We start from the raw sequence: 13,376 nt of genomic DNA, 5'->3' as shown, positions 1-13,376 counted from the left end.
TCTCTCTCCGACTTTTCTTAATATTAATATTAATCTTATATGTGACACCACGGTGAAGCTTAACAACATTCTCGTAAAAGTTTGTACTTTTTAACAAACATTTTACGTAACATGATCACTTTCTATCCATTTACATTTGCTTGTAAATGTTCACCAAATTTTGTTATTAGTTAGCAAAATTTTGTCAAATTAACAAAAATGTACAAACATGTTTGTAAAAGACCAAAAAAAAATGCCCGTCAAGTAATCATGTTACGAACAATGTTTGTGAAATAGGATAAAGTGATATAAATTGGAATTAGTGTTACAAGTTGGACAATTCGCCGGTACAAGTTGGACATGGCTTTTTTCTTGATAAATACAGTATAAAATTTGTTTTTAAGCACAAGGAACCAAATTATAAAACTAAAGCATTAAAAATATACAAATAAAAATGAAGTTCTAAATTTATCAAGACAAGAAGCCCTGTCAAATTGTACCATTGTCCAAATTGTACCACTGTCCAACTTGTACCACTTTACCCTTGTACAAACTTTTACAAACTTGTTTGTGGCTTATACGATTTACGAACATTTCGTAAATCTCGAATATTAATTCATAAACATTTACGAACTATTTTACAATATAGTTCTTTTCTGTTTATCTATATAGCTCTAGACTCCATTACATTCCAAACGACGAAGCGACGAATAACCCTGTATCATTCCTCGAGGCAATATTGTTGCAACACATAATTCAAGTTAACGCGCAATCTTAACTAATTTTCTACAGACAACGAAATAACTTTTTTCCCTCGTGATATTACTAATTAATTTACTCATTTTGTTGATGCGTGAAGGGCTAAAAATATCCTCCATGTTATATTCATGTGACAAATCTAAATATCAAAGAGCAAAACATACAGAGTCAACAAGAAATAATTCTTAATAGAGGGAAAATGTGTTTACTCAACAAAAAGAGAAATATTATCAAAATATTTTGCTAATTCAATCGACTTCTCACTAAACTTGATAAAATATTTTGTATGAATATATTGTTAAAATCAAAGAAAACGGTAAATAAAGCTAATGATATATCGTGAAAAATATATACAATATATTTTCTAATATCAACATTAACCAACATACAAATTCAATTAGGACGACTCTATGACGAAGAAAGAGACATAGAGAAATTTTTCTTCGACATGCGAATAAAATTGAATTTGTCGTTTCTCCTTCACTTTTTTGCCATTGACACAAAAATGAGACGAAGAAAATTCTGATTTATAGCTCCTCTTCATACTTTTATTCCTTTCTCTCTTCGTCATTTCAGCAAAATATCTTTTTATTCATTATCTTTAAAAGCAAAATGATCTTGTGTCGTAGCAAATTTATTGATTAACTAGAGGAAAAGAAACTAAGGCCTTGACAAACATTAAAAGAATATCCATTAAAAAAAAAAGTCTTTGAGTAATAAATAAATTGAGAAAATTGCAAATGTCGTGACTAGTTTCTAAAAACATTCTTGTTTATTCAATAGTTTTTCTTTTTTTCCAAATCGTCTGCGTTTAATCAAAATATACAAAATGAAAACAAAGGAGAAAATTATTAGATAAAAAGGATATTGATCCAAGACATAGCAATATACAGGAAAGCAATCCATTATTGATTGAAAAATTGCTGAGGAAATCCAATATCCTGCCCTATAAATCCCCCAAGTCCAATTACTTTTCCTCCAACAAATCCAATTTTACTTTCAGCCTCTCCGGAGGAATGGTTTTAGCTGAATGGGAAACAAGTCTCAACTCAATTTAAAAAAGATTTGCTACTTGTAAACTAATACCCATGGTGAAGATCGCACAATCAAGTGAAAAAGAGAAAAGCAAATAAAAATAGATTCATTTTCATTTTCATTAACACGCCACAGCATCCAATAAGAACATCAACAAACTCACACAGGCCGGATACAAGTGGATTTTATGGGAAAAGCAGTTGGTGAATTTTTCAAGAAAATTCTTGGGTAAACTTTTTGGCCATTTTCCGCACTTGAGAATTTTTATTCACTCTTCCTTTCTTGTGGCTTTTGGTTGTTGTTGTTGTAAAATTTAATGGAATATTCTAAGTTGTTATACAAGGAAAATTAGTGTAGAACGTGCGAATATTTATATCTCTTCCGCCTTTTAGCAAAATTGTATCATCTGTGTTCACTTTTACAGCCTTTGAGGGAAAAATAAGAATGCTTTACGATTAGGATTAAACATTGAATTTTTAAAACACTCCAAAGTTATTTTTGGTAAATTACTGACGGTAGTATAGGGGAAAATGCGCTACTTTCGGATGACTCAAGCTTCGGACAGCTCAATTTTTTCAATGTTCCTGATGGAATTAATTCATGACTCTTATCAAGAAATTGGAGGCATTGGACTAGCTATTAAAAATGATACTATTATAATTGGATCAAAGTTATTAAAAACATATTGAAAAAATTAGTTGTTCGAAGCTTGAGTCGTCCGAAACTAGCTCGCTTTCCCCTAGTAGCCTGCCGAACAGGTGTTCCTTCGACCCTAGCACAAGCAAATGAAGGAGGAGATAAACTCTTCCCGGATGCATCAGGGGATGTAATCCTTTCAGGACAGGAAAACACGAAATTGTTTACTGTTAAAGAGCCAAAAACTTTGGCAAATAATTTTGTGTTTTCCTGTCCTCGAAGGATTACACCTCACGTATCTGCAGGGAGTTCTTCTTTTTGATCTGCTTGTACTTTAACGTTATTTTCTAGGTTAAAACCGTTAAGAGAGGTAAAGATTTAAAGTAAATATTCGGAGGTGGGGCTATATTGAGTTAGGGCTACATTGCGAACGCTATTTTCTTCGCGTATTTAAAGTATATCTAGGTCCAATTTCTTTTAGAAATATGATCAGCGCACAATAACTTTTGTTTGTAAACATGTTTTTAAAATTTCTGTGAGAGTGAGCGAGATGACTAGATCTAGATCTCACTCACTTTTATTGAAATTTCAAAAACATGTTTAATAAACAAAAGTTATTGTATGTTGGGCAATATGCGGAAAAATAGCATTTCAAATGTAGCCCCAGCGTAATGTAGTCCAACCTCCCCTTTTCTTTTTTTTATTTGGTCAAATTTTATTTCTATATTTCGTAGAATAAAAAAAAATAGATACAAAAATAAAAACAGCCAGATAAAACAAATTGAAATTATATCTAACTTCCATTTAAAGTAAATTACAAAAAAACTAACTAATAATAATAGCATTGATCTCAACTAAGAAAAAGTCTATTGAAATAAATACAAATTTTCTTAAATAAAAATAAAACTAATTGAAAAATCTACACTTGAAAAGTTTTACTACAAAAAAAAATTAAAAATGGATACCGTAGATTCGCTTTAAAAGTTTTATTATTTAAAGAGTTTATTACATAATAATATTGGCATAGAGTTTGAGCAAAGTTACTGATTATATTTTATTATATTTACGGTAACTAATTAATTAATTAATGTACCATCGTTACGGGTGACTTTGCACTCGGGGGGTGACTTTGAACTCTGCTGTTCGTGAGGCTTTCATCAATTCTAGCACTTATTGATAGTCTTCGCAGATCCGGTCTACTATGTCAAAGTATATAGGGATATGTTATGTATTAAGTAAGGTACAATGATCCTCAAAAGGATCCTTGTAGTTTCAGTAATGTCAATGAAATCCTAGTATATGTATTTTGTCAAAAAACGACTGCGTGAAAAAGTTATCGGAAGGTGCAATTCCAAAATCGATTTCAGAGTAGTAAATTGTCCAAATCAGTCCAAATTTATTCTAAGTTTATCTGGCTAGAATAATAGCTTCGATTTTGTTCATTATTTTTATTAAAATATTTTTTTTCACTATTATCTTCCTAAGAACGCATGATTCATGTTATAAAATTGCATATAATGATCTTTCTAAAGCTTTATTATAGAAGTTATTTGGCTAAAATTTATCCAATTTTTTGGTAATTTAAGATAAAATGACCCAGATCTACCTACAAGATGGTATGGTCGCCATTTTGATTTGACGTTTCTGTCCGCCATTTTGAATAACTGTCAAAACAAAAATCTCATCCAATTGAGCTGAAACTTTATTATGTTTCTAGCTGATGTCAAGGCCTTTTCAGAACATATATAAAATACGACGTAGGTGAAGCGATTTTTCTGAATACGCAGGGGCTCCAAGTTCAAAATTTTGACATTTTCATGAATACAGAACTACCCGGAGCTTCTTTTGTCGAAATCAGCACAAAAAAGGTAGCACTATCGTTAGGCGATGAGATCTAACGAACAAACCAAAAGGAAAGTAATATTTTTGTTTATAACAACATATTATTTTAGGACCTTAAAACTGTTTTCGCAAAGATGAAAAAATAAAAAATAAATAAATTAATGCACGTTTCATTTATTTTTTAAATTATGTAAGAGTAAATAAATATATAAAATAAAAGCCTCAACCATCTTTAATGGTTACTTAAATGGTTTTGGTCTTAATGGTTTCAAAATTTAGGACTAGAAAATAAAGATCGCCAATATATGAATATTTCAAAATTTTAAACTTTGAGCCTCTGTATCTAGGTAAATGCTTAACGTACACTGGAACATTGATACATTCTGAAAAGGCCTTGACATGAGCTACAACATACTAAAATTTCAGCTCAATGGGACAAGTTTTAAATTTTGACAGTTATTAAAAATGGCGGACAGAAACGGCAAATCAAGATGGCGACCACGTCACCTTGTAGATCTCGTGCATATTACCCGTAGATGTAAAGATCTTCATGTCATTTATTATCAGAAATTGTTGATTTTTTAGTATTTATTTAAAAGTGCAAAGTCACCCGCACCTTATCTCAAGTGAAAGCCTTTTTTCTTGATTTTTTTCAACATAGTAAAATTTTATAAAAGTAATGCTAGTGGCACACAATCCATTCATTAACAACTGAATACAAATAATTTTACCCATTAACCCCCCTCCCTTCACTTTAACTGTCTACTATTAGAGGGTAAAGTTGAAAAACAGCAAAAAAAAAAGTGCAAAGTAAACCGCAACGACGGTAACGTTCAATTGATTCACCACTCGTCAAATAATTTCGTCAGATATCTTTAAGTTTTCTGCAGAAAATATCTACACCTCTGCCGAGAAATCTGTAGATATTCCTACGAATTTTATTTGGGCTTGGGACAAAATTCGTCAGAAATTTTTGCAGATTTTCTGACGAATCCTGGTGCATACTCTGACGAATTCTTGTAGATATTTTGCCGATTTTCTGTAGATTTTTCTACATTTCAGCCTTTCCAGACAGATGTGTCAGAAAAGATGTAATATTTTTCACTGAAGTTTGCAAAATTCAATAGAGTTATTCTTGGTGATTTCACAGTGTTTATATAAAATGAAGAATTCTGCAACGCCGTGTTATAAGTAGAGAATAGTGAAGTGAAAACTTTAAGCAGAATGTCAAACTAAATTTCGCGTTTTTGTATCATTCAATTGGCGATTTTTAAGAAATTAGTATTTTTGCTCACATCTTTTTAGTTATCTAAAATGTTTAATCGGTAATGCTTGTTAAGCAGAGCATATCATTTTCTTTATAACTTCTACAGTTTCTTCATAAATCAACAATATTTTTGTGAAGTAATGGAGGTTATGCAGATTTTCTAGGAAGAAATTCTGCCGAGAATCTGTAGATTTTCGGCAGAATTTCTGCCGAAAATCTAGAGATTTTCTACGCAGAAATTCTGCTGAAAATCTACAGATTTTCTCTGAATGTACTAGAATATACCGTTAAAATTCAAAAAACCTCCGAGTAAAATCGACAGGTAGAGCAATGATTTGACGGGCAGTATCTACTGTATTGTTTACGTTTCAGTGAACTTTCAAATACTGTCGAATGGCCCAATGATGGCGCTACACGATGAAGTTAGAAATAGTGTTACCCGATGCAAATAGCTGTGATTATGGTTAACCCCTGCCCCTGCGGAATGCTTTTTAGTGGCATATTTGCATGGATTGTGCCATGCCTTTTCTTGCAAATTGTAACTCAAATAAACTTCACAAGATCATTTTCTTCTCTCTCTTTTGGGCACAGAGCCAAGGCTCAAGTGTGTAAATGATAGATACAAGAAAGAATTCCCAAAGAAAATCGTTGATCTTGAAGTCACATATTGAATTGCTCTCTTGAGAATTTTCCTCAATATTACATTAATATATTTTCATGTATATTCTCCAGAAATATCAACAACAAAAACTGTTGCTGTGTCGTGAAAAGTCGAACAGTTTATTTTTTACGATTTGTTGGGCGTTTTCTCGCGATTGTAAAAAGGCAACAAAAAAAATGTGGGACAGAAATAACAATATGCACAGATAAAGAAAAAAAAATGAAATGATCAATAGTGATGAATAAAAAATGATAATGAAAAATAAAATAAAATAAATAAAAATAAAATAAATAATTACCGTGTCTAAATTAAAAAGTGATGATACTTTCTTGAGGAATCCTCCTCCGTCTTGCTGGCGCTTCTTCTTTCTCGTTGTCATTATTTTTTCGCCAAATTTTCTTTTCTACAAGAGCTTTTCACACTCAAGGCTCTTTTTTCCCTAATTTTTCTTTTTTTTTTCACGTTAAAACAACACACACATTAACACAGAAAGAACTATTTTTCATGCAAATGATGCAGAAAACACTAAATTAAAATTCTGCTTTCAACTGATAAAATTTAAAGAAATGCAAAATAAATTATAGGGAGCGCACAGAAATTTAAAAAAAAAGTAAACACTAAATTATTTTATTTTTTTTTATAGCATTGTCTCTCTTTCCCTTCAAACACAACATGAAGAAATATTTTTAACAAAAAAAAATGCGAGTGACTAATTGATGAAAATTAAATGAGTCAACCACTAGAGAAAATGTCTTTTTTTGTTTTTTTTTTCGGGCTCACAAATAAAATTGCAACACTTTCTCAATAGCTCTTTTCAGATATTTTTGGCAATCAAGCACCGAAAAAATACCTCTCTAGTGGTATTAAGAAAAAAACACAAAAATAATTATTTTTAAAACACCTGCAAGCACAAGAAATTTAAAAAAAAAATGTTTTAAATAATGAAAAAAAAAACACAACACATTAATAATAATAGAGGTCAATTGAATGCAGCAATTAAGTGACACTACTTTGCAAGATAATTGGAATATTTTCTAGCCTTTTTTTATTTCTCAAGCACAGAAAAAAATTTTGTGTTTCTCACTCGCAGGAAAAATTCTCGTTATTTTTCCATCTTTTCTCGCGCGAAATTTTTTGACGAACTTCTTATTTCTTTTTTTTTTTTTGAGAAAAATATGCGGGACGTGTGTGAGTGAGATAGCTAATGTCGTACTTGTCAATGAATTTGTCGTACAACACACACACACACACACGCACACACTTATAGAATTTTTACTTTTCTCGAAGAAGCTTCTCACATACAATTTTTCACTTTATACAATATACCCAAGGTGCCGGAAATTTGTGGAATTTCACAGAGAAAAGGCACTTTTCTCACTTCACTAGCATTCTCCCTTAATACCCCATACACTTATGCGTAAATTTGTATTAATATCCACGGAAAATACGGAAAAAATCCCCATGAATTTTCCACCCAAAAACTACACACAAAAATGCCATAAACACAGTTTTTTTGATGACTGGCATCGACAAAAAGTCGTTCAATAGTCGATGACATTGCAATTCATCGATTTTTCGACTAATTTCCCCTCTTTTTCTCATCTTCATGTTGGCAATTCTGTCAGAAGAGCTTTTGGCGGTAAATTCAAATATTTCTTCAACATCTTCAAATCACTTTTACCATTTTCTCTCCACAAAAAAAAAACACTCTTCATCCTCAAACTCTCTTTAAAACCCACTACAAATAATCTCAAAAAGTGTTCTAACACATTCATTGAACAAGAACTATACAAAATGTTGGAGAACAAAGGAAAGTATAATGTGCTCAAAATCTATTTTTGTAAAATTTTCTCAAGAATATTCCAATCACTCATAAAATTAAATACTCTCTCCGCAATTGCCTCTTTCCTGTGCGCCTCAAAAAAGAAAACTTTAAAAACATTTTCTCTGCGGCAGCAGAAGAAAGAAAATCAATTATTATTTAGGGCATATCGCTAAATTACATCGCACCTTTTGTATTACACAGGCTTAAGTTAAATTTCAGCAAAGGCTTTGAGAAATAAAATTTTAATAAATTTTTTGGTTGTTTTACTATAACTTTTGTTGTAAATTTACATAAACAGGTAGTGTAAATGTAGTATACTGCTACATACACTGAGAGAAATCCGAAAAAGTTAAAATAACATTCCGGAAATGTTAATTTTACCCTGCAGTATTGATCCAAAATCGGTGTAAATATTACCCTTCTTAGATGTATTAGGGGTTAAAGGTACACTTTTTCATGTTAATTTTACCCTTAATAAGGTGTAAAATTAACATTAAAAAATGTTGATATATATTTACGCCTAAAAAGTGTTAAAGTTCTTAGGAAAAAATGTTAATTGCACCCTCTATTTTTCTCAGTGTAATTGTGTATTATTTAAAAAATTTACCAAAAGGTCGTAAATATAATTGAACTATATTAGCTCTCTGATATTCGGCTAGTTGGAACCGAAAATGACGCATAAAACCCATGCCAGAAGGGAGATTTTTGTTGACTTTTCCGGGTGTTTGACAGCTATTACTCGAATATCGAAATCGGAGAGCTCTGTGTAAAATATGTGCAATCAATGGGTCAAGTGGTAGAGTACTCGCTCTATGATGCAAGTGACCTGGGTTCGAATCCCCTTTAGGTCACCAGGAATTTTTCTGGCGTTAAAGGTGTTCGGATTGCATCCAAGGGAAAGATCGAGGATCTTTGCAATTATTAAGAAAATATAAATTCTATTCAGCTCTGTTCCGTAACTAAAAATAAAAATAAATGTGAAACATAAAGACTTGATATTCCATAAATAAGATTTCAAAACAAAAAATGTCAAGCGTTTTATTTTAAAGTTTGGTAAAAGTTTTTCAAAATTTGGTATGCTCCGATCAAGATTTCAAGATAATCCTACACTCAACACTAGTCTTAAGTTCTACGGCTCAATTCCATACCATGATAAATCGACTTAGCCTTATGCCCTAGACACATTTACGACTTAAGCCGAGAGACGGCTTAGTGGAAAATGATTGAAATGCACTTCAACCATTATTTCTAATATAATTACGCTAAGCCGTCTCTCGGCTAATCCTCATGTCTGTCAAGGCCCTTACATTACTCCGAGAGATGTTGTTCCTGGAACCGAGATCTACAATTGGTAGCACTTTATAAATTTGGTGGTCATCCCACGTCCGGATAACGAGATATTTAATTTTTTCGAGAAAAGAAATTAACACGGGTAGCATGAGAAATCGCCAACTTCAAATGGCCCTCCTGAACGTCGTGAACCGTCGATTTTTCCACAAGATTTTAAAGGCGGTCTCAAGTAATTATTTTGAATTTTTATTTGTTCTTTTTTCTCCAAAAATTCTAAATCAAATTCTTTGATTAGGACTTAAATCATCTTTACTTTAGAAGGAAGTTTCATCAAAATAGCCTGTTTTGTTTTTAAGAAAATTGCCCGAATTACTGTAGGAAAAAATGCCAAAAAGACACTTAGTTTGTAAAATTTAAGAGATTTCGGTCCACAGACAGGCCGATCATCAAACATAATTACCCTGTAACACTTAGTAAAAGATTAGGGTAAATAAATTTATGAAATAGACCTGTAAATGATTCTGAGCCCTTAGTGTATGGCATGACAGATTAAAATAAATCTTTACAGTTAAATTTTACAGCCTAAATATTCTCGAGGATTAGTTTAAGTTTATTTAGGCGTTAACTTTTTCCGGACCATAAAAATATCTAGTAAGAAAATTTCAACCCTTAAGGCCTCTGAAAATTAGAGAAACTTACGTTCGCCTTTGACCGTATTTCCTACAAAAGCCTATACAATTTGTTTCAATGTGGTTATAAATTTTTCTAATGTGTGGAGGCTATTTTATTTTAATTTAATTGTGAAATAGCAAATCTTTTTGAAACTTTAAATATATTTGATGTAACTCCATTTTACTAAAATACTTAATGAGACAGTAAAATCCTGATTATTTTACTTAAAATGAAATACAGAAAGGAAAGCTGAGATATCAAAAATCTAGCCTTAAAATAGTTTAATTTAAAAAAAATGATTTGTAGGATTTAATTTACACCATGAGACTGCAAATATTCATGTTTTAGGGCAAGATACACTTGAAGATACAGTGAGTGTCAATAATTTGTTGCCTAATGGATGTTTGAAAAATCAAGTGAAAAAAATGATAGAAAAAACTACTTTTCCAAATTTTTCTTTTTGCAGATGAGTTCCTTGTAATCCGTAGATATTATTTATAGTTTTCAAAAAAAATAATTAATTTTATTTCATATCAAAAATAATTATTTTCCAAAAGTTGGTCATTTTTGAAAAATCAAAAGTTTGTTGCCTCATTAAAAAAACTATTTCAAAATGGTGAAAACGAGCAACCAACTTTATGTAAACCGGTTACATTTTGAGCTTATGTCATTTGATAGGCAAATGGTAGATTTGTACATTTTTAAGGCTGTCAATGTTAAATATATAGGTGTAAGAGTGATGATAAATAACAAGAAATGATCAGTTTTTTGATAATTCATAATTTAGGTTATAATGGCAAATTACAAAAAGTTGAAAGGTGGGATATTGTCCAGAGATACTGCTGGAAGGAATCGGCGTCGCTTAATTGCCAAATTTTATGGAAATTCATGAAAAGTTAAACATAAAATGGTCAAATATTATAGTGATGAAGTACGAGTACATTTGAAAAACGCTACTGGTAGACCCAGGGTTTTGACTCAGAGAGTCGATAACCGCATTCTAGGTATCTCTGATAGTAACCCCATGATGTTTGCTTCAAAAATTCAGAGTCGGCTGGTTACAGAAGGCATACAGGCTTCAAAACCAACCGCAATTTAATGAAAGTGGTAAGAATAATTACTTGGTTTGCAGGTTTCCATTGGTAAACAAAACCAATCTGGTTAAAAGGTTGTAAATTCACTTGGAGCATGCTAAAAACGTAAAAATACAACCTCTTACGCAGTTTGGTTTTGCTTACCAATGGAATCTTGCGAGCCAAGTACCTATTCTTATATTTTCTTTCATTTTGAGTTTGATTTTCGAAACATTTGGAGCCTGTATGCCTTCTGTAACCAGCCGACTTTGAATTTTTGAAGCAAACATCATGGGGTTACTATCAGAGATACCTAGAATGCGGTTATCGACTTTCTGAGTCGAAACCCTGGGTCTACCAGTAGCGTTTTTCAGATGTACTCGTGCCTCATAACTATAATATTTGACCATTTTATGTATAACTTTTCATGAATTTCCATAAAATTTGGCAATTAAGCGACGCCGATTCCTTCCAGCAGTATCTCTGGACAATATCCCACCTTTCAACTTTTTGTAATTTGCCATTATAACCTAAATTATGAATTATCAAAAAACTGATCATTTCTTGTTATTTATCATCACTCTTACACCTATATATTTAACATTGACAGCCTTAAAAATGTACAAATCTACCATTTGCCTATCAAATGACATAAGCTCAAAATGTAACCGGTTTACATAAAGTTGGTTGCACGTTTTCACCATTTTGAAATAGTTTTTTTAATGAGGCAACAAACTTTTGATTTTTCAAAAATGACCAACTTTTGGAAAATAATTATTTTTGATATGAAATAAAATTAATTATTTTTTTTGAAAACTATAAATAATATCTACGGATTACAAGGAACTCATCTGCAAAAAGAAAAATTTGGAAAAGTATTTTTTTCTATCATTTTTTTTCACTTGATTTCTCAAACATCCATTAGGCAACAAACTATTGACACTCACTGTACATGTCCATATTGCCTATAAATGCTTGGTGGTTTAATCTTATTAATTTCATGTTTATAAAATCAAGCCCAATCTATCCATGTCCTGTCCGAAACAGCCCCGTTTTCCCAATACAGAGTCATATGAAAATATCAAAAGTTATTTTTTCATAAAAAGAAATACTTCTAACAAGAATAAAAAAGTAAATTTCCTACGAGATAATAGCGATATCTCAAAATTGACTTGCGCCTGTGTAATAATAAAGGGGCGATATTATGTTTTTTTGGCGATATAAATAAATTCTTGGCGGAAATACAGCATTTGTGATACTCTACTTCGCAGACTACTTCATTTTTCCTTTACTCCTCAAACTTGAACGACAGGCCAATGGTAATAAATTAAACCCTTTAAAAATGGAAGAAGCCCTCGGAGAAATTTACACCAAGAGATTTATGGTGGTTTTCCCTGAAAGACAGGCCAGAGTATATCTTTAATCTCTGAAGAAATCACCGTGTTATTTACAACATTTCGGATGTGTTTTATTGATAAACTTTCGAGTTTCTTTTTATTGAACCGAAGTGTTTTTTGATGTGTTTTTGGAATGATTTTTATTTTGTATAGACTGAAAATTACATTTCAAGCAACTGAATGAGAGATGTAAGACAGCTTGGGGAAATTCTTTTGACCATTTTCCGGAAATTCGACACCATAAAAAGTGACATTAAATTGAATTTGATATCAAATTCAAAAAGAATTCTTCTATTCAGCCAAGATGTGATTGATACAATGTGGGGGATTTTATTCAATTCAAAGAAACAAAATAAAATTTTAACCAAACACTAAAAGTTAGACAAACTATCGTTAGTGGGGCTAAAATAACATTTACCAATATCACTTGCTGAATTAGGAAAGTTTTCCACCCTGCATTTGCATGATGTGCACCATACAAAAATCATTTTAAGAAAATTTCTTTATAAATGCAGTTGCAAAATTTCACAGAGGAACTAAGTGCAGAACGCTCACTGAATGAGACATGAACATAATTAATGCCGCAAATTTGATGGCGCTCTAAAAGAAAATCGAACCCGGAATACTTCCATCATATAGCAAGCGCTCTACTTCTACTGCTTAATGCCCAGCGCACAATATCTTTTTTTTGTTTGTAAACATGTTTTCAAAATTTCCTATGAGAGTGAGCGAGATGACTAGGTCTACATTTCATTCACTCTCACTGAAAAATAAAAAAAACATGTTTACAAAACAAAAGTTATTGTGCGTTGAGTATGACACATTATGTATGTCCTTAATAAGAAATCAAAATAAAGACTTAGGCGAAAGTGCCCATGCTTTGTACAATCCCAGCTTCGCAATGAGACTAAATTTTTCATATGTTTCTGAATAAATGCGA

The 13,376-nt window shown here is 31.5% G+C and overlaps 1 protein-coding gene across 24 annotated transcripts in view; it reads right to left on the bottom strand.

The window, feature by feature from the left end:
- The window catches only part of LOC129808208 (disks large 1 tumor suppressor protein), a 158,061-nt gene that overhangs the window by 40,769 nt on the left and 103,916 nt on the right, over positions 1-13,376 (bottom strand). For 3 of the 24 annotated variants that reach the window (XM_055858009.1, XM_055858007.1, XM_055858014.1), the window contains exons 1-2: positions 7,264-8,360; positions 6,478-7,033 (exon numbers count right to left, since the gene is read on the bottom strand). The exons of 15 other annotated variants lie outside the window; for them this stretch is intronic. In XM_055858009.1, coding sequence (XP_055713984.1) covers positions 6,478-6,558 — 81 coding nt within the window. In that variant the 5' untranslated portion in view covers positions 6,559-7,033; positions 7,264-8,360. Of the gene's footprint in view, positions 1-6,477; positions 7,034-7,263; positions 8,361-13,376 lie in introns of those variants that run through there. 6 more of the 24 variants (XM_055858008.1, XM_055858016.1, XM_055858010.1 and 3 more) reach the window with 6 other exon arrangements.

Source organism: Phlebotomus papatasi, chromosome 3 (genome assembly GCF_024763615.1).
Source record: "Phlebotomus papatasi isolate M1 chromosome 3, Ppap_2.1, whole genome shotgun sequence".
In the NCBI taxonomy this organism is placed as follows: Eukaryota; Metazoa; Arthropoda; class Insecta; order Diptera; family Psychodidae; genus Phlebotomus; species Phlebotomus papatasi.
This window is presented reverse-complemented; position numbering and strand designations above follow the sequence as displayed.